Raw genomic sequence first — 23149 nt, forward strand, 5'->3', positions numbered from 1 at the left:
CAGAGGGACCTTTCGCTGCAGAGGTTGTGTTGCCTGTGAGGCGATCCAACGGGGGAATAGTTTCACTAGTACAGTGACACAGAAAAGATTTACAATTCGATCTTTTATCAACTGCAGAACCAGTGGGGTATTTATTTAGCTACGTGTGTGTGCCGCCTTCAATATGTAGGCAAAACAGTACGGGAGTTTAGCGGAGGATAGGTGAACACCTCAACGATATCCGGCAGTTGTGCGGATACTCCCATCACACGTCATGTTTCCATTAAGCACGCTGGTAATGTAGGGGGCCATCAAGTTCCAGGACATTGAAGTAATTAAAAGGACCTTGATAGGTGTCGATCACGACAAGAAATAGCTACAAAAGGAGGCGAGTGACATTCAGGCTGCAGACTGTGCGCCCAGAGGGCCTGAATGAACATATATCATATGTCCTGTTTCCTGTAACTGTACACATTTGTTTCCGTTGCTTCTTCCTACCCTGGTTAAGGACATACTATTGTTTGAATACACTGTATTGCCCCCACCCCCCACCCCGCCCCTCGTGTGTCTCAAGTGGGGTTTACAATCCTCGTCATACAGCCCATATGTACTGTTTTCAATATAGCCTAAAGGGTTTATTTGTATCTACAGTGGCCGGTACATGTTATCTACATATTTCATATGCGCATTCATATCTATTTAAGCGTTATTTATACCCCTTCTGTCTTTTTTCCCTAACATTTTTAAAATCGCCGATTGCTCCCTGTATTATACTTATGAGTGTGTTGACACTCAGCACAGATCGCGGCATGGAGAGGGGGTGGGTCATCAGGGCGGGTATAACACCCGTGCCTCTGACATACCCACCACCAACGTGACCCGCCGGCTGCCGCTAGATCCGCCCAATAAAGGAGAGGGGTTCCCCCTATTTAAACTGCTGAGAGTGGCGGCCATATTACGGCCACCAAATCGCTGATGCTGTTGCCTCACCACCTGAGGCGTACAGCACCTCCATGTTTGTTTGTCCTGTACTTGACCTAGCTCCTGATGAGCCTCTACATGGCAAAACGTTGAGCTGAGAATTAGGTTTAGGGTACGGACATAGCGCATCCATATGTGATTAACTCAGGGCAGACAGCCTCTTGCTGGATTATTCTCTGGTCACTAGCCGTTGCAGCCACTGTTTTCCCACCGGATAAACACAGCCATAGGTACTGGTGGGGTCTAGCTGCATCTCACGAATGTCCAGTGACCTAGCACATATTTAGGTTTGTATGTTTTATTTAGGGACCTTCACACCTTTCCCTATTTTTAGTGCATATCCAATAATTTATTTAAGTTTTACTTTATTCACAACGTTTCTTCTAGCTGTGACCTCTGCTAACTAAGATGAATTGGCAGAAAATGCTTAAATTTTCTTGGCAGTGTCGGATGTGGAAATTCTGATGCTTGTCAAAGGGATGCCTTCTCCGAATGGATATATGTTAGCATGTCAGGCGGGAAGCATCAGAGAACAAACACTTTGCAACCACAGCTGGACGAACACAAGCTGTGGTAGTATTAATAAAATAAAAAACTAAACTTTCACCTAGGCGTTCCCCCGATGATTAGAGCACATCTGGCACTCCCCAGCAGTCACAATGCGGTCACACATTGTTCCTGCTGAGCTGTGTAGGAGAAGCGCACAGGCCGATTCCCAGGCCCGCACACTGCTCCTACACAGCCCAGCAGGAACAATGTGTGACAGCATTGTGAATGCTGGGGAGCACCATAAGCTGTGTAGAAGGATGAAGCAAGGGGCGGACAACTCCCTGCTTCACCTTTGCAATCAACTGTCTCTGCTTCCTAAGGATGCAGAGACATTTGAAAGCGGGACGTACCTTAGCCTTTCTAGACTGCAAGACAGCGGTAAAAATTTGGGACTGTCCCGCCCGATCCAGGACGGTGGGGAGGTATGCATAAAGTTCTAAAAAAAAAACAACACATTTTTTATAATGATCATCATCATAAAGATATGAAAGGGATTTTTCCCAATACAGAGACATTGATGGTTTATCCTCTACAGCTCTACTCATCAATACCAGATCAATAGGGTTCTGACACGCTTCACCCCCACAGATCAGCCATTACGGGCATCCACTAGCACCAAAAACATTGCAATGGAAGGAGCCTCAAATGAATGGGAGGCAAACTACAGTGCCTAGCACGGAGCCTTCTGTCCAATGTATAGTTTCCGATGCTAGCGACTGCCCTAAACAGCTGATGGGGGTGTCAGTGGCTGTTGGAATCCCACCGATCTAATTTTGGTGACCTACCTTCAGGATAGGTCATCAATATCTAAGTACCAGAAACCCCCTTAGAAAGAAAAAAACACGGCCTCATTTATCAAAACTGTCCAAGAGGAAAACTGTTCTTGTTGCCTGAAGCAACCAATCAGAGCTCGGCTTTCATTTCTTAAAAAGCGCTGTAAGTTTGGAAGCTGCACTGTGAATGGTTGCAAACTTGACTCGAGTTTCTCTTTTCTGGTAAATTAAGCCCATTATGTTCTAAGAAGAGCTGTGTTGCCCTTACAGTAATATGCGATATTGTCTGCTATTGTTATGAAATTTATAAAATATTAATATTCTGTAATAAATGTGCAAATGAAATGTACCTGGAAAAAGTATATGCTACATAAGAGATTTTTTTTTGGTTGGCTTGAGAAAGGCGGTAAATGTTAGGACAGAATGCTGGCGCTGCTATTTGGACACCGATATTTGGAGGGTTGCATTGGTCTTTATAGGATTATGTACATTTTTCCATTACTGTACTTTTATATAATCCGAGCTATTTCACGTTCTTGTTGCTTTCCTGTCATGTACAAAAGATTTACATACTTCTTTGTCTATGAGGATAAACTGTATACTCTTTGTGCTCCAAAATAAACATAGGAAATCACACCACGCGGAAAACAATGAAGTCATATTGGATTTTGGAAATAGTTTTGAGGATGATATTACTGGAATGCAATATCGCTAAATAGTTTATATAAATGTAGCATATATAATAAAAACTTAACACAGATTTCAACCAGTTTACCCATTCATACACGGAATCTGAGAGTGCAAAACCCAGAAGCGCTACATGTCCGGGCCTGGAACGGATCCCTTACCTGGCGATCGGGGAACCGTTTGCTGCCTGTGAAAGGCTGGGGCCTGCTGAGGCTCCAGTGCATAACACTGAATCCTCTAATTGTAAATAGATTTTTTTCCATTGATATATAGAAATGGCAAACTAAGAACTGAATTATGTTAGGCCCTTGTGGGCTTAAAAGAAAATAGAAATATATATTTTTTTAAGTTTTAAAAAATATATATGTATAATTACAATCACCCCCTCTCCCTAGAATAAAAATAAACAATGCAAAAAAAAACACATAATGGGCATTGCTGTGTGCGAAAAATGCCCTCTATTCAAATATAAAAATATTTATTCCATATGGCAAACATCGTAATGGAAAAAAACATCAAAATGGCCAATTTGCTATTTGTTTGTCATTTCACCTCCCCAAAAAATCTAATAAAAAGTGACCCAAAATTCACACACACACATCCCAAAATGGTATCAATAAAAACTGCAGATCATCCCTCAAAAAAATAGATCTAATTATAAAAATAAATAAATTATGGGGATCAAAATATGGTCCGCATATGGAACCATTCCTTTCAATGGGTCCGCAAAAGATGCGGACAGCACTCTTTGTGCTGTCCGCATCCGTTGCTCTGTTCCGTGGGGGGTGATCACCCCATACTCAAAAGTTACAGGGAAAGAGCAGCAGCAGAAAGGACACGCCCCCTCAGCTGCCAGCCTGAAATAGATTTAACAGAACAATTAGAGCAGTGAATGGGGAGATCTCTGGATCCATGTGAGGTACAGGGCTGGTTCTAGCTTTGTTAGAAAGAGATTGTCATGTACTATATGATGTCTGATTTTCACATTTTTTTTTTATCAAGCACGGCAGAACCCCTTTAACCACCTCCGGACCGCCTAACGCAGGATCGCGTTCCGGAAGTGGCAGCGCTGCGCAGAGTCACGCATATACACGTGCTCTTTGGAATGTGGGCCCCTTTGCCCACCTAGGCTGCAAAAAAGTTTGCACGCATTTGGGCCCCTAAAATGCCAGGGCAGTATAACTACCCCACAAGTGACCCCATTTTGGAAAGAAGACACCCCAAGGTATTTCGTGATTGGCATAGTGAGTTCATGGAAGTTTTTATTTTTTGTCACAAGTTAGTATAATATGAGACTTTGTAAGAAAAATAAAAATAAAAAAAATCATCATTTTCCGCTAACTTGTGACAAAAAATAAAAAGTTCTATGAACTCACTATGCCCATCAGCGAATACCTTAGGGTGTCTACTTTCCGAAATGGGGTCATTTGTGGGGTGTTTGTACTGTCTGGCCATTGTAGAACCTCAGGAAACATGACAGGTGCTCAGAAAGTCAGAGCTGCTTCAAAAAGCGGAAATTCACATTTTTGTACCATAGTTTGTAAACGCTATAACTTTTGCCCAAACCATTTTTTTTTTTTTACCCAAACATTTTTTTTTTATCAAAGACATGTAGAACAATAAATTTAGAGAAAAATTTATATATGGATGTCGTTTTTTTTGCAAAATTTTACAACTGAAAGTGAAAAATGTCATTTTCTTGCAAAAAAATCGTTAAATTTCGATTAATAACAAAAAAAGTAAAAATGTCAGCAGCAATGAAATACCACCAAATGAAAGCTCTATTAGTAAGAAGAAAAGGAGGTAAAATTTATTTGGGTGGTAAGTTGCATGACCGAGCAATAAACGGTGAAAGTAGGGTAGGTCAGAAGTGTAAAAAGTGGCCTGGTCTTTCAGGGTGTTTAAGCTAGGGGGGCTGAAGTGGTTAAGGTATATCTAGTCTTTGCTTGCAAATAAGCAGATTCTAAGGAGAGACGCCTCTGTCCCCCTATATTAAGGGATGCCTTTCAATGGTTATGGATCATTGCAGTGTGGTCCTCCACATGGTGAATGTAATGTAGGCTTTCCATAAAACCACTAAAAGGTGGCGATCCTAAAGGCAAACATATACAGGGAGTGCAGAATTATTAGGCAAGTTGTATTTTTGAGGATTCATTTTATTATTGAACAACAACCATGTTCTCAATGAACCCAAAAAACTCATTAATATCAAAGCTGAAAATTTTGGAAGTAGTTTTTAGTTTGTTTTTAGTTTTAGCTATTTTAGGGGGATATCTGTGTGTTGCAGGTGACTATTACTGTGCATAATTATTAGGCAACTTAACAAAAAACAAATATATACCCATTTCAATTATTTATTTTTACCAGTGAAACCAATATAACATCTCAACATTCACAAATATACATTTCTGACATTCAAAAACAAAACAAAAACAAATCAGTGACCAATATAGCCACCTTTCTTTGCAAGGACACTCAAAAGCCTGCCATCCATGGATTCTGTCAGTGTTTTGATCTGTTCACCATCAACATTGCGTGCAGCAGCAACCACAGCCTCCCAGACACTGTTCAGAGAGGTGTACTGTTTCCCTCCTTGTAAATCTCACATTTGATGATGGACCACAGGTTCTCAATGGGGTTCAGATCAGGTGAACAAGGAGGCCATGTCATTAGATTTTCTTCTTTATACCCTTTCTTGCCAGCCACGCTTGTGGAGTACTTGGACGCGTGTGATGGAGCATTGTCCTGCATGAAAATCATGTTTTTCTTGAAGGATGCAGACTTCGTCCTGTACCACTGCTTGAAGAAGGTGTCTTCCAGAAACTGGCAGTAGGACTGGGAGTTGAGCTTGACTCCATCCTCAACCCGAAAAGGCCCCACAAGCTCATCTTTGATGATACCAGCCCAAACCAGTACTCCACCTCCACCTTGCTGGCGTCTGAGTCGGACTGGAGCTCTCTGCCCTTTACCAATCCAGCCACGAGCCCATCCATCTGGCCCATCAAGACTCACTCTCATTTCTTCAGTCCATAAAACCTTAGAAAAATCAGTCTTGAGATATTTCTTGGCCCAGTCTTGACGTTTCGCTTGTGTGTCTTGTTCAGTGGTGGTCGTCTTTCAGCCTTTCTTACCTTGGCCATGTCTCTGAGTATTGCACACCTTGTGCTTTTGGGCACTCCAGTGATGTTGCAGCTCTGAAATATGGCCAAACTGGTGGCAAGTGGCATCTTGGCAGCTGCAACGCTTGACTTTTCTCAGTTCATGGGCAGTTATTTTGCGCCTTGGTTTTTCCACACGCTTCTTGCGACCCTGTTGACTATTTGAATGAAACGCTTGATTGTTCGATGATCACGCTTCAGAAGCTTTGCAATTTTAAGAGTGCTGCATCCCTCTGCAAGATATCTCACTATTTTTGACTTTTCTGAGCCTGTCAAGTCCTTCTTTTGACCCATTTTGCCAAAGGAAAGGAAGTTGCCTAATAATTATGCACACCTAATATAGGGTGTTGATGTCATTAGACCACACCCCTTCTCATTACAGAGATGCACATCACCTAATATGCTTAATTGGTAGTAGGCTTTCGAGCCTATACAGCTTGGAGTAAGACAACATGCATAAAGAGGATGATGTGGTCAAAATACTCATTTGCCTAATAATTCTGCACGCAGTGTACTGTACATTCAATAGCTGTTCAGCTGACAGCTTTGTCTCCCGACTCCTTTGTACACAAGTTTGGCTCGGCTAGAAGTGTACAGATGTAGCCAAGCCTAACGTGACTCTGATAACACATTATCTCGTGACTATGGGTACTTTCACACTAGCGTTTTTCTTTCCCGGTATTGAGTTCCGTTACAGGAGCTCTATACAAGAAAGGAACTGATCAGTTTTATCCTAATGTATTCTGAATGGAGAGTAATCCGTTCAGGATGCATCAGTTCAGTCCCTCTTACGTTTTTTGGCTGGAGAAAATAGCACAGCGTGCTGCAGTTTTCTCTCCGGCCAAACATCCTGAGCACTTGCCGGATCCATTGAAATGTATTAGTGCCGTATCCAGCATTAAGTGTTCCGGCAAAATGGAACCAGTTTTCCGGTCTGCGCATGCGCAGACCTTTAAAAATGCAAAAATAAGTAAATACCGGATCAGTTTTTCCGGATGACACCGGAGAGATGGAGCCGGTATTTCAATGCATTTGTCAGACGGATCCGCATCCGGATCCGTCTGACAAATGCCATCCGTTTGCGTCCGGATTGCCGGCAACGTAACTGCCTGCCGGAATCCTCTGCCGCAAGTGTGAAAGTTCCCTAAAGCCATTGAAAAGTCAGTGAACATTTTCTTGCCATTCTTTACATAATGCGTTAACTAGGGTTGTGTCACGAGGGTATCGAGAACCACGCCTGACTCCGTTATACCCGGGGTCAGGAAGTCCCAGCGGTTGGCTGCACGCTCTATTTAAGATAGGGCTGTTTTCCTTATGGTAGCTTTCTGGGTTTGCTTTGCAAACCCTTTTGGCTCACTCAGGGATCCGTAGCTCCTTCTCCTCAGCTGTTCCTTGTCCAGCACTCCCAAATCTCCTTATATTCCTCTCTCACACTTCTCTGGTTGCCAGAGATAGAACTTCCTGCCTGGACATCTATTCTGACCTTCTGGAGCTGTGTTGCTGCGTTCTCTGGTAGTTGGTCCAGAACACTACCCTCCGGATCCCTGTTGGACCTTTGTGGTCTATTGTGATCGCCCACCTGGGTGTATGTGTTTGTCTGTTTTGTCTGTCCTCTCCCTGGTGTTTCCCTCTTAGTGATAGTGGTGCGGACTAGCGATCCCACCGGCCCGTTCACTATCTAGGGCTCATTTTAGGGAAAGCCAGGGTTTAGGCACGTGATCGCCGCACGGGTGAGGAACCTGTCTAGGGACATCAGGGCAGTCAGGTGCCAGCCGCAAGGTAAGTTAGGGGTCACCACCTTTCCCTCTCCCTTGGGCAGGGCTTTCCCTTTTTTCCTCCCTGTGCGTGACGTCGGTCATTACAGGTTGAGCGAATTGAAGTATCTGATGTGGACTTCGATCAGAACTTCAGGGAAAATTTGATTCACCGTGAAGCCAAATTTCCTCGTGCTTTGTGGTAACGAATCAATTTCCTCTGAAATGGCGTTAAAAAAAAACCATACTTATCTCATCCGTTTGATGGTGAAGAGGCCGCTGCAGCCTTCTTGATTGAAGATCTCACGCAAAGTCTCGTGCTCGGTAATGTATGACAGCACCACGCCGCCCAGTGTGATGGCATCATCATGCACGCGCAAGACTTTGCGCCGGATCTTCAATCAAGATGGCTGCGGCAGTCACTTTGCGCTCAAATGGATGAGGTGAGTATTATTATTATAATTTTTTTTACCCCTAAAAGGCCTCCATTTTTACATCAGATGCTGCAATAAGTGATGAACCCGACATCTGAGGGGTTCAATGACGGGGGGCAACGCAATTTCCGTTCCCTGTAATTGCGCACACTACTTACAAAGAAATGCTGTTCACGAAGCGATTTTCTTCGTGAAATTCGGCGAAGCAGCCGAGTCGAAGCTCAACACTAGCGTTAGCCATCAAGTTAAGCTCGGCTGCATCTGTATGTGTATTCAATGCTGAGAGCCAGATAGGCTGCTATCAGACCTATCTCCAGGGAGAACAAAAGTATTGGGCGAAAATATTCACTTCGATAGGAAATAAGTATAGAGAGTCAGGGTTTGCAGTAAAGCAATGGGCTTCCTTACTGGAGGAACTCAAGTGCAAAACAATACAGGCAATGCACTGAGCTGGCTTCTCCAGTTAACCCTCTGGTAGCAGAAGTTTCTGTGCTGAGAAAAGGCCTGAGTTAGCTGTCCCTCTCTTTATTAAAAGGCTGTTAACCTGGCCAAGGGACTGGTGGCACAGGGTCTGTGGATCCAACTCCTGGTCAAAGGGCTGGTGACCCAGGGTCTGTGGATCCAACTCCTGGCCAAAGGGCTGGTGACCCAGGGTCTGTGGATCCAACTCCTGGCCAAAGGGCTGGTGACCCAGGGTCTGTAGCATAGTATTCCCATCTTAGCATCTTCTTCTAGTCAACCCTGCAGTCTGACAGAGTCTCCCCTACCAAACACTGGTCCCTATCTGCAGATATCTAAGGGCTCTGACTGCTCTACTTTTACACAGTCTCTAACTGATCTACAACTTTCTAGTGGAAGAATTGAAGCTGGAGAAACAAAGCCTAACAGAAACAATGTTGCAGTTCAAGGCTGCCATATACTTGCATTGGGCATCAATACCAGTCAATGGGAATGACTAAGCCATTTTCAGTCCTAAACAACAGTCTTATAGAGGTAAAACAGACGTAACTAACAGTCTGACAGTGCTAAACCAGATGGTCAAAACTTTATTGTGTCTGGCTTTTCCCTCCAAAACTCAGCTCTGCATAGTCTTTTATGACCACAGCGGAAAATGACTAGCTTCTCAGTGTAAAGACTGAAAATTCACAAGTCTCTTAGTGTGAACTGGCCGTGCATTAACCCTTTCCACAATTCAGTGCAATAACGAAGCAATTGAACAGGGTATATCATGAGAAATGCAATTCAACAGTATAAAAAAGTATAAGTGCAAACAGTAAAAATCATAGTGCAAAATACCCCTTCAAAGTGCACTAAAGTAGTCACTTAATGGGTTTGCATATCAGCAATAGGGGCAAATGTCCACAAAATGTCAGACTCCAAAGTACCATTGCTCCATACACATACACATTAAACTGTAAGCCGAACTCGCTGTTCTCGGCAGGTTCGTCCAACAATACGCTAATGTGTAGCAATGGTTGGTCTTGCTTCCAATAGGAAATGTTTTAGGGATTTTCATAGGTGTATAGATATAAGTAAGAGATAATTAGACTGCCTCAGGGGGTACAGGACTCGCCTTAGTATAAAACAAAAGCTTTCTTCCAGAAAAATACAGTAAATGTTTTTTAAAAAACTGTAAGGGTACGTTCACATGACGGATTTTGAAAACACCCTTTTAAAATCAACGCAAAATCCACTCTGATTTTAAAAGCGGGCTTTCTGTGCAGTTTTTGGGGTGTATACTGTACTTCAATGCAAGTGGAGGAGTATTTTGTTAGCGTTGATTCCACCCTCCAAACACTCCAAAATCAATACCAAAAACCTCACTGTGATTGAGCCCTAAGATCCGTTAGGGGCCTTCATCACAGATTTCATTAAAAAAAAGCCAGACTAAAGAGCACAACATGTAGCCAGATATGAAGACGGAAACCCGATGGACCTCATGGTAGTCAAGGGAGTCCATTGGGTGCCTCGGTGCCCCTAAGGTGACATATCATCATTTTCACTGTTCTGATCCTAAGACAGAACAGAACATTGGAAATGAACACTGGATATGTGAAGTCTAAATGTTCTTTCTTTGTGTTCAGTATATGTGTGTGTGTGTGTGTATATATATATATACACACACACACACACACACACACACACATCACATAGTAATCAGCAAACCGTCTCTTCTAAAAATATTCTATCTCTTCTATATTGAGTCATTTCACATGATATATTCCACTAGATAAGCCAATATTGGGGAAAACTAAGCCTTTGCATTTAAACACATCACTTGCGATTCATTTGCCCCCCTTCAACAGGCAGAATACATTGTGTCCTCTTCAATGCACCCATATCTACTTTGCAGTGACAGTGCAGTGTAATTACAGCTGTTCATCCCATACACTTCAATGGGAGAAGATATCAATTACACTGCACCAGCACGATATAATAGATAACATGAATTATCTATTATATTTATCTAAGCATTGAAGAGTTCACAGCAGTGGCACCGCAGCCCCTTCAAACAGCTGATTAGTGGGGGTGCCCAGAGCTGGACCTCTGCCTCTCTGACTTGAAGACAGATCATCAGTATCTGTAGCCTTGGCAATGCTGTTAAGTGCATTTATATATCTGTATGCAGTTAGCTCCCCCTTGTGGTAGTCAGAAAAAATAGTTTTCCTATGAAATTATGAGAAACATCAGCACAAAATATTGCAGTTAATGGCAGAATTGAGGACATTAAAGGGTAGAGCATTTTCTGGATGCTTCTTTGAGGAGCGAGGCACATGAGGGGCCCAATGTGCACCTTATGTCACTCTTGAACAGTGCCTTACAGATAGTGGGAGGAGAAGCTAATGCGGGTCTATTTTTCAGGTCGACACCTGTATTACATATGGACTGAATTTTCTAGCTAGAATGTCACCCTCTGATGGTCGAATTCATATAGTGAATTCTCCTTTTCACTTCAGACAGATTTGCAGGGTCAGCTCTTTAACCAGACCATAGAAAACAGGGCAGAACAGATGAAAGCTCTGAATCTAAAGTCAGGGAGTGATTTTTCCACCACTGGCTTATTTATTTGCAGGATTCCCACACCGATGTAAATTACTGCAGTCATCTTTGACCAGAATTCAGATGGCATACACATGTTTCGAGGAATTCAGGCCCCCGCTTTTTGCCTTCTTTTTTCCATGTCTTGGTCCAGAAATGACTTAGCATTTACTTGGAAGCAGACAAGGTTGTGGGTTTTTTGTAAAAACCAAACTGAAGAGAATTAATGAGATGTTTGCCATATGGATGTCAATGCATTCCATCATTTTGTGTTGGCTCTACAAATAACATGGCGCTCCTCATTTCTCATATTTATCCTTGATCTGAAGAATTTTTGGACAGTAGCTCTTGCTGTCAGTGAACTTTGAGTAGACTTGCTTGTGTGTGTATATACGGCATCTTTCATGCTGCTGAACTGCTCCATTATAGGAACAGAAAGACGAAAACATTGGAAACGCTGGAACTGGTGCATAAATGACCCGAATGGAGCCAAACAGATCCCATTGACTATGATGAATGTTTAGGAGACTGTTGTCTATAGCGGAGAAAAAAGGCTTTTCTCTGCTCTGTTTTTGACTAAATGTGCAGTTGTGAACAAGCCCTAAAAAAATAATACATACAGTTGTATTAGTAAATACATATACTCAGCCATAACTTTAAAACCACATCCCTAATATTGTATAGGTATCCTTCTTGCCGCCAAAACAGCTCTGACCTAAGAAGGCATGGAGTCCACATAACCCCTGTACAAGGCTCTTTTCATCTGCCCCCTAGACATAGACTGGAGTGGAACAAGTCCAAAATTGACCAGAGATGCCCCTTTTCTGGTCCAGATGTGCGACAGTTCCGCAGAAATTGGGGCTGCAAGTATGAGCACAGTGTTCCTAATCTCAATCGTCTTCTCAAAGAAGACGGCCAGTAAGTATCATATAGTTATATTGTTGGAAAGGTTGGCAAAAGACACAGGTCCATCAAGTCCAACCCATAATTCTACAGTGTTGATCCAGAGGAACTGCTAGAACTGAAAATCTGTCATAGGAAATCTGGTCTGGATAAGGGGATGATCTTCTCAAGGTGGTGTTCTTTTGGAGAGAATATAATGTTTGGGTAATCACACATCTCAATTACAGTTGTATTGGAATAGATCTGGTATGTTTCCCTTGAGAGAACTCTTAAAGAGGTTTTCAAGGGATAATAATTTTTTTATCAAGTGCTTGCAGTATGTCCCCTAAAATAGAAGAATAATAAGTAGCTGCTCCCCACCGCTGCGGTCCTTCACGTTGCCTCCGCTGTCTCTCTATCTTCTGGTCCCCATGCTGTTTACATTCAGCTGGCCATAGTCACATGCACCGCTGCAGCCAATCCACCGACTTCAGTGGTGATGTCATGCTTGTAACCACATCACCACTGAACCCAGTCCTTGGCTGCAGCATGGCAAGCCGGAGGCAAACAGTGCAGGGACTGTAAGATGGAGGCAGCAAAGATGATCAGAGCAAGTAAGTTTAAATCTTCTGTTCCAGGGGGCAGGCTGCAAGCACTTGATAAAGCCTCTTTAAAGTTAGAAGCAACCATTTATGGAACTTAAAGCTAATTAAAACCAGATAGAGACCCATATCCTTATTTCTAATCAGTTTTTATTTTCTGACTGTAGATTTTTGTAACATATTCTCTGTACGTGATTATGGGGGTGGCGATCTTGCAGGAGCTACTGTAAACAGTATTTAGGAATATGCTTTCCTGCAGCCACATAGAAAAAGTCACAGTAGGCAGGAGATGACTCGTCGACATCCATGGGAGAGTCTTCTAGGCATGCTCTGTGATCTGCACAGGGGTCATTGTGCAGGGAGGGGGGAAGATGAGCTGTGACATCACCTGGTGTGAATGGTGGATCCTCATTTATCTATACAGAGAAGTGTTCTCTTTCATCATAATCCTGCCTGCCTATGATAATGAGATGACTGCTGAAAAGCGAACTCTACGGAACGGGAAGGGTCTATCCTATGATTAGGCCTAGTAGCCACTTTATAATTTTAAGGTTATATGATAATGATATAGAGAGTGACATGAAAAATTAAAAATAACCACCAAAAATACATAAAAAATATGTTTATTATAAAAACTTGATGCAAACACATTTCCTTTGGTGAAAATGGTGAGTAAAGGAAATTATGGTAAAATAATTACAGCTCTTAAAAATACTGATATAAGATTACATTTTTTTTTGCACTCAGAAATAAATCCATAAAACACATCCAGATATGTCTTTTTCTAATATAATGTTCCATATTAAGAGGTGCCATGGCATTCCTTTTTTTCATTTAAAATCTGGCCCACTGTGAGACCTTAAATATCAGCAGTGCCCACACTGGCGCTGATCCATTGGACTGAACTGACATGTGAAATGCGTTCCTGCTGGCCGGGCTGGAACTGGATGCTCGATGTGGCACAACTGGCATTGAGTGCCCATAACCTGTTCTTATGTACCGTACCGATCCAGGCCAGTGGCATCACGGCACTGCAGGAAATATTCGTATCAGAAAGATACTGTCATATATGGAAGTAATTATTTCATGTTGAAAGAGCTTTGTCAGTTTGTATAATTCCAAGTTTTCCCCTAGGAAGGGTGTAAGCTGAGAGAGTTCGCATTCCAGATGTATCATCTTATAAATATTTGTTTGGCTACATGTGAACAAGTATATCATTGTACGAAGACGGCGGAATCTGTAGCTCAGCCTTGTGGGCTCACATCAACATTGTAACTAAAAACCTGGCAGTGTAATAGCTTTAAAAAAAAATGTTTCATTTATTTACGACGTGTGTGCTCTTCATTACACTGGGGTTCATGTGTGGACGTTAGTGTCATGACTTTTTTACACTTTTTCTTTTACATTTTATTTTTATTATTTTTATTTTATTTATTTTATTGCCAGTTTATATCAAGTAGAAAAAATAAGGAACAATTAAAGGGGTATTCCAGTTGTTAGACGTTATCCCCTATCCACAGGATAGAGGATAACTATTAGACCGGTGGCAGTCCTACTGCTGGGACCCCTACCTCTTGGAGCCACCTGTAATAAACAGAGCATCAGGGCAAGCATGCGAATTGCCACGCCATTAATCTCTATGGGAGTTCTGCAGACAGAAGTTCAGCGTTCACAAATCCCTCAGAGAAGTCTGAAGTGGCATTTTGCATGCACGACCTGCCACTCTGTTCATTTTGGGGGGCTCCGAGGTGTATGAGGTCCCCATTCTTGTGAACAGTGGGTGTAACCTAATGTGAATTCAAAAGATTTGAGAATTAAGAAGCTTATGCAGGCTTAGTGAATAAATATATTTACTAAGTGTGATTATATATACGATAACACAAACAAATCACATACAGAATAAGGCTACATGCACACGAACGTTGTTTGTTTCCGTGTCCGTTTTTTTTTTTTGCGGATAGGATGCAGACCCATTCATTTCAATGGGTCCGCAAAAATGTGGACAGCACACTGTGTGCTATCCGCATCCGTATGTTCGTTCCGTAGCCCCGCAAAAAAAATATAACCTGTCCTATTCTCGTCCATTTTAGGCATTGTTACAATGGATCCGCAAATAAAAACCGGATGGCATACGAATGTCATCCATTTTTTTTTTTTTTTGGCGGACCGCAAAACTCATATGGTTGTGTGCATGTAGCCTAATAAAAACTAAATAATGCTATAACCCATGGCTGTCTTCCACGTTATAACAGATGACCGACACCCCAGGGTCTACAAGAGATAAGGAAAACAATACTTACATCCTACCTAGGATGAAGTTCCTGGTCAAATCCCAATTAATTTATTAGTGCAGACCACAGTTATTCTCATCAGCCCCTCCTCCAATGTGCATCACACATGTCTCTGAGATCACTCAGGAATGTGTTCTTATCAGCATAATGGGGGACGGGTACGGTCTCTAACCCACTTCATTACAAGGAAAACTTGTAAACTATTACACAGAGTATTAGGCCCCTTCCACACGAGCGAGTATTCCGTGCGGGTGCAATGCGTGATGCGAACGCATTGCGCCCGCACTGAATCCGGACCCATTCATTTCAATGGGTCTGTGTACATGAGCATTCGTTTTCACGTATCACATGTGCATTTCATGCCAATCGCAGCATGTTCTATATTCTGCGCAACGCTGGCCCCATAGACATGAATGGGGCTGCATGAAAATCGCACGGATTCATAGGTTGCTGAGAGATGTTGTTTGCATACCTTCAGTTTTTTATCACGCGCGTGCAAAAAGCATTAAATTGCATTGCACCCATGTGATAAAAACTGAACGCGATCGCAGGCAAAACTAAATGAACTTGCTTGCGAAATCGCACATTTTTCACTGAACGCTTCTGGACCTATTCCGCTCACGCTCGTCTGCAATGGGCCTTAAACAGAAGGAGACAGAACCAATCAGTACTTAAAAATACCCTTTCAATACATTGGGGTTTCTAGTGGTAGGACCCTGGCCTATCCTGTGGATAGGAGATAACTTGTAACAACCAGAATACCTCTTTATATTCCACAGCTAACTAAAATAAATAAATAAATAAAATACCAAAAATATAAATAAATAAATAAATAATGGCTGACCAGCCTCTGTTATCCGTGGATTTTCCTTTGGCTCACTATTCCAAAATAGGGAGAGTTTGCAGATGTTTGCCACCTCCTCCACATACTACTGCTTACTTCCAGAAACAGTGCCACACCTTTCCATGTTTTGTGTCTGGAATCGCAGCAGTAAATGAGGTTGACATGCAATACCACAGACGACCTGTGGATTACATATGGCAATGTTTTGGGAAAATAGGAGCCATGTTTTCCTAATTTTAGACAATCCCTTTAAAGGGAGTCTATCAGCAGTTTTCTAGATGCACAACTGCTGACAGACATATGTAGGGGCAGGGGACAGGAGGTAGTACATATTCACTGGAGTGCTTTAAAAAGGAGGGCTGAATGTTGTGGGTGCCACTCTAGCAAGTGCACTGGGGGCTGAAACGCCGGCTGCAGTGCTTCAGGTTCAGTGTATAAGCAGCTCCAAAGGTGCTAGTGCTTGTAGTTGTCTTCTTATTGCATTCTGCAACCATCATTTATAGCAAAGGGGGGGGGGGGGGGGGGGGGGGGGGGGACTGTGGAGCTGCGCATACCCTGAGCCTTCAGGCCCACCCTAGTGCACTTGCAGGAGTGGCCTCCACTGCATTCATATTTTACAGCAATCCAACTTATTTCTGTCAGCAGTTTTGTATTGATAAAACTGCTGACAGACTCCCTCAATATCCAAAATGACTGTCTTACCGGCAGTCGCTTTAATTTGTTAAATAATTATTTTGATTAAATGAAAGCTTCTTAGCTCTTTCAGACTTCTAAATGTCAACTGTATATATATAATGGGAGGCAGCGCTGTCGTTTGTGGGCTGGTAGTGGGCTTATTGGTTTGTTCTGCAGATGGCTGCCACTTGGCGCTGCGGCGGGTGTCCACTTACGGCTTAGCTGCATTCAGCGGAGCTAAGCCGCATCCAAAGTGAACAATCATGGCAGAAATCGTGGCAGTTTCTGCCTCAGTATGCACAGCGGATTTTGACAGTGCGAAGTGTGAATGGGCTCTTAAAGTGATTTTGCAACATCCAAGATTCAGACATGGGGAGGGCTGGTGTTTCATGCCAAGCAGTTTTCCCTTTGTTGTTGGTAACCACTTCAGTTTACTGCTATAATTTACAATTGCAGACTGGTTACTGGAGATTCCTAGACGTACCTGTGCAGTTATAGGGCAGTGCGCTCCGAGAACCATTCAGATTACACAACTCATAAAAGAACTAAGTGACTAGTGTAACTAAATGACTGCTTGAGAGTATTATCCGATCCAGTTGTGTCACGCTAACTTAGTCATGTGATTTTTATGCCTCACTTTGATGTTTGCCACTTAGAAAAAATGAACACGAGAAAGATATTTTTCAAGTTTTTCAAGTTTTATGGTTTTTTTTTCCATTTAGTCACTGTCTGAACACCAAATTTTCCAATGTATTTAGGACAGAAAATGGGTTGAGCTGCAATATCAGACAACATGCCTGTCTTATCTATACATAGAGGTGATATCATCACAGGCAGGATTAGAATGACAGATAAGCAGGTAACTGCAGTAAACTGATCTGTACAGACTAAAAAGTGGCACCTATTATTAGGCTTAGTGGCCAGTGCAAAAACGACAGGGATTTATGTTTTTTTTGTTTAAATATAGATATTGACATGGAAAATTTAAAATAACATCATCAAAAATTCTTTAAAAATATGTTAAACAAAAAAACATGATTTTAACAATAGGTCATTTTCTGATAATACATTCCCCTTAGATAGTCCCTGTACTTCTAAAAAAAAAAAAACATCGTATGCCATAGTGACATATAAAAGGTTTTGATCAGTGGGGGTCTAAGTGTTGAGACGCTGTCTCTCCTTGCACACAGTCTGCAAATTGTGGATTCATAAAACACCGATCCCGGCGGAGTGCATTCCATTTTTTTAAAACTTCTGTAAAAATGTCTTATCCTTGTCCGCAAAATGGACTAGAATTGGACATGTTCTGTTTTTTTATGGGACCGCGGAATGGACGTGCCGATGTGGACAGCACACGAGGGTGCTGTCCGCATATTTTGCGGCCTCATTGAGATAAAGGGTCTGCATCCAATCCGCAAAAAGCGTAGATTGGATGCGGACTGAAACTATGGCTGTGTGCATGAGCCCTGACACAAAGGTTTGTAAAAGGACAAGTACTCTTTAAAGGGAACCTGTCACTACAAAATGCTGTGCAATCTGCAGGCAGCATGTTATAGAGCAGGAGGAGCGGAGCAGATTGGTTTATTGTTTTATAGGAAAAGATTCAGTAAAACCTGTAATTTATAAAAAATTAATCTCTGCTCTTTCTGACTTCAGTTGTACACAGGGTCTGTGATTGATAACATTCTGTGTATAAATGTGTATACAGAGATAGCTGCCAGTCACTTATAGTTTTGCACGGGGGTGGTCTGAAATTCAGAAATAGCCGAGATATGAATGTATAAATTGCAAGTTTTACAGAATATTTTCCCATAAAACTATATCTCAATCTGCTCCGCTCCTCCTGCTCTATTATACGCTGCCTGTAGATTGCACTGGATTTCATAGTGACTGGTTCTCTTCCAGCTTTTTTATACTGAGCTTATGTCTTCAGTATAAGTGCACAAGAAGAATTTCTTGTAACCATATTGTCGTAGGGGGATAGGATTTCATGTTGAAACACTGGCTAAAATTTATGTATGCAGCTGTAATGCTTCTCATTAATTTTAAGTGTTTTATAACTGTCTTGTGTCCAGTTTGGCTTTGTGTTTTATCATGATATAATCCATTGATCATTGTTTTTATCACTCTCAGCTCAGGAGACTTTAAATTTCAATACCTTTTAAATACTTTGCAGATAAAGTATCATTGAAATGTCGCTATACTATACTGCTTCTACCTGTGTTTCTGTATTTATTAATGTATTATTTGTCTTACAGGTGGGACACTGGCAGTCACAGGGACTTATCTTCTGGTAACCTTTTCTCCGAATGCATCTCAAGATATTACAGCACTGAAAGTAGAACGCTATGTTGTAAGCTGGCAGTTCTTGGTGTACTTGGTAAGTGTTGGATTTGGACAGAAATGGGGTCTTGTCAGGTGAATAAAGCAATATTTTTTTTGGGCCTTTTATGTTCTGAAATATCTCTTATAATTGAAGTATTGACATGAAGCAGATGAAGATAAAGTTGTAAAATAAATACAGTAAAAGATGTCTTCCAGCAGTTTTGACCATGCTAAACTGCTGACAGCACTAGGTAGGGGTTTGGGATTATAGTACAAACCTACCTTTTGTGGAGTTTTTGTCATCAGAAGCAGTGAGAATATAAACTTTTATTCTGCCAGATGCTGCTTCTCAAGTGCAGTGGAGGCGGAGCTTCAGTGTCAAGTGCATTGAGCTGCTTCACGGCCCCTCCCTTCTGCTCTGACATTTGTAGCGGTCTCCTGGTTGAATGCTACAGTTGTTCCTCAGACGGGAGGGGCTGTGAAGCAGCTCAATACAGAGAGCCGTCTGCACTTGCTGGAGCATAATCTGGCAGAATAAAACTTAATATTCACACTCCCTATGATGTTTGTCATGCCCGTCCATAAAGCTGGCAGCAGCTTAGCGTTGTTAAAACGGATGACAGATTCCATTTAAAGAGGTGAACTCATCAAAAATGAAAATCTGAAAAATATTGCTGCATATAGTAAAATATGCTGCATTTCCTAATAAAATTGGTGCTTTGTCAGGAGGAATTTCTGGTGTCATATAGGACAAACGTCATACTTCAGGTTTCCACCAGATATCTTAGTGCCCTATTGCAAAACATAGGATGGGTCCTACCCCCAACTCTGTCCTGACAAATGTACTCTTTGTTTTAAAGTTAAAATCCATCATTTTATAACTTTATAGGGGTCGGAGGTTCGAGCTCCAAATTCCCTGTTTTTTATTTATTAATTTTTTATTATTATTATTATTATTATTATTATAATAATACACAAGGGGTTGCTCGGTGCACATGGATTTACCCAGCTTGTGATCTCTCAGAGCTGACAGTGTTAAGGGACGGCCTTGGTCCTGACTTACAGCCTTTATTATAGTTTAAAGCTGCTTTCATAATTCTACAAGCTTCGGAGCTGAAATCTCTCAACAACCCCATCAGTCTTTACATCAGAGACTATGGTATAATGTAGGGAAAATAAACTGGTTCACTTTATTTTTAGAGCTCAGTTTAGCTGTTAGGCATATGTCCAACAACAATCTTGTTGACTGTTTCCCTTAACAGTCAGCAGAATTGTGAATGCAGCTAGCCCAGTACAAGATAAATAATACAACATACGGTATCTATCAAATGACTACATTTTTATGTATCTTATGCCTTTAAGGTGCCGTTCGCACAGCTGAGCGCCTGCTATAATTTGGCAAAAGCAGTAGGGCCCCACAGATTACTAAGGAAGGAAGTGGTAGCTCCTTGCAGTTTGTTAATGGGCGTGAGGTTTGCTGGGGAAAAAAAAATTGGGGGCCATTAAAAAAAACATATTAATTTACCACTTATTTCATTAGCAATCTGCAGGGACCTGACAGCATCATGGCCGCCGCTTGGCTATGAGGCAAGAGTACACTTGGAAGCATCCTTATGTAATTTATAAATAGGGTGGACACACATGGAACATCTGCCTTCAGACCCTACAATACCACCCCATTGGGCATTTTCCCGCTCAGGCCTCATGCACACGACCGTATTTGTTTTGCGTTACGCAAAATACAGATGCTGTCTGTGTTGCCTGTGTTGCATCAGCATTTTTGATGGATGCTTTGACTTCAATGGGTCCGCAGTCCGCATTTTGCGGACAAGTATGGCCTTGGCAGAACAGACATACGGATGCGGAAGGCGCACAGATCGTCCATTTGCTTTCTGCATCCATATGTCCATTCGGCAAAAAGATGCGGACCACATACCCATTGAAAACAACGTGTCCACAAATAAAATGTGGGCGACATACGGTCCAGACCCCATCCGTATTTTGGGCATCTGGGATATGCTTGAGGCCTAAACCTGCAACTGCGGGAATCTGGACTGGCTGCTATTGAGGACTTCTATTGTATATCATGTTTTTGCAGTTTGATTTCTTTTGGAGAAAACGCACAGATGTGCATTACTAGATATGTTTCATTAGCGTTCCCCGGTATCAATTAGCGGCTGCTTCGGTCATCGGCGCTGTGCTGGTAATCTCTGCCGCCCTCTTCCTGACATCCCTCATATTGATTTATCTTCCCATAAGCGCGGCAGTCACTTGGTTCTCCTATCTATCCTGTGCAAATGTCACTGCATAAACACAGCCAAAGAAGAAGAAACTGTAGCTGGGGTGCACCCCATGGCACTAAGAGTGTCATCGATTTCCTGTGAATGGAGTAAGAGGAGAAATTTGGAGCACTCCACAGTTATAAATTCATTTTTATTATGACAATTTATGTCATCCTTAACTTAATGGCGTAGTACATTCCATAACCATCTGTTCACTATGTTTACTTCGTCAGTAAAAATAAGCAGCGCAGTTTAAAATAAAGCCGCCCGGATGAATAAGATTATTCCCAGCCGACCGTAAAACCTGTGATATATAGAAATGTTCTATCCCCCTGGTATACATTGCTTTCTTATTCCATTTATAATGCAGCAAAAGGCAACACTGTGGATTTAGGTCTGTTTTAGTCAATACTTGTATCCTCCATGAAATAACAATTCCGAAAAATCTTTTCTTTGAGATCTGCATTGATATGGTCCTCTGTTATTTCTCCTGGAAACTTAGCATCATACTAACGGGTAGGTATTTCTATTTCTCTCCACAATAAGGGCTCATTCACACGACCGTATGAATGAGTCTGCATCTGTTCCACAAGTTTGCCGTGTGCTTTCCGCATCCGTAGTTCTGTTTCGCGGCCCTGCAAAAAAAGATAGAGCATGTCCTATTCTTGTCCGCAATCCCGGACAAGAATAGGCATTTTCTATTATAGTTGCGGCCATGTGCGGTCCACAAATTGTGAAACACACAGGGGCCAGTATCCGTATTTTGCAGATCCGCAAAACACTACGGACATGTGAATGCGCCCTAAAGCATCCCTCTACACAGTCTGACATTGTCAGGAATGATTGAATACGGTCACAGTGTGTAGGGACACTCCCCATTTGCAAAGGGAATGGTAGCAACCATTTGTCAATTTACGAGAGGAATTAGAGAGGAAAGGTACAATTCAGCACTGCCCTGCCGCCCCCCACTTGTCACCGGGGCCGCGCCACCTGAGGCGATCGCCTTGCCTCGCTTAATTGGCGGTGCGGCCCTGGCTGTGTGCCATGAAATGGATCCTGTACCAGCAAATTCTAAAGCATTCCTACAAGGACACAGCTAAAGTGAAGCCACTTATACTTAAAGAAGTTTTTCCAGACTAAATAGGTCAGCACTATCTGATCGGTGGGGCTCGTGGATCAGCTATTTGAGAAGGCACTACCACTAGCTTAGCACCGTGACCTTCTTGCAGCTTTGCCTAGGCCATGTGATGTCTCGTTCATGAACTGAATGGGGCTGAGCTGCTATACAATGTACGACGCTGTCCTTGGTGAGCTGAGACAAGGCCGCGGCATTGCTGCCGGTGCTGATGCCTTCTCTAACCGGGTGTCTCGAGTGTCGGACCCCCACCAATCAGATACTGATAACCTATCCTGAGGATGGGTCATTTGTATAAAAGTCTCAGAAAACCTCTTTAAAGGGACATTCCTGTCAAATACATTTTATATCACATATTAACAGCCTATATGTGAAAATGCAGTGGAATTTTTTGTTATAAATAAAAGGGTGGATAGTTTTCTGGATATAGTTTTTTCAAGTCACTCCATGAATTTTACTTCCTGTCCTGGCCTTTTTACTTCTTCTTAGTTTGAACTTTTAGCATGGCAGACAGCCTCACTTCACTTTTTCAGTCAGGCCATCACTGGGACCAGAGAAAGCCCCCTGTAGTGACCTTGCACTGAAAAGTGCAATGCTCTTCTGTGGACATCTTTATCAAGTCCTATCAGGAGAACTATAGAGATGTTATCCCAATCTACACCTGCTATTATCACGAGGGTTACCTTGCAGATAACCTCTTCCACTCACAACAACAGTAAACTGGCACTCCCTAACCCTTTCTGATAGACGTGTCATTTT

At 42.3% G+C, this 23149-nt stretch overlaps 1 protein-coding gene across 1 annotated transcript in view; it reads left to right on the forward strand.

Annotated features, from left to right (window-relative positions):
• The window catches only part of NIPAL2 (NIPA like domain containing 2), a gene marked incomplete at its 5' end in the record, with an annotated part of 81447 nt that overhangs the window by 13184 nt on the left and 45114 nt on the right, over positions 1–23149 (forward strand). The window contains one exon of the mRNA XM_040433856.1: positions 18907–19028. Coding sequence (XP_040289790.1) covers positions 18907–19028 — 122 coding nt within the window. The remainder of the gene's footprint in view (positions 1–18906; positions 19029–23149) is intronic.

This window comes from Bufo bufo, chromosome 5 (genome assembly GCF_905171765.1).
Source record: "Bufo bufo chromosome 5, aBufBuf1.1, whole genome shotgun sequence".
Classification (NCBI taxonomy): Eukaryota; Metazoa; Chordata; class Amphibia; order Anura; family Bufonidae; genus Bufo; species Bufo bufo.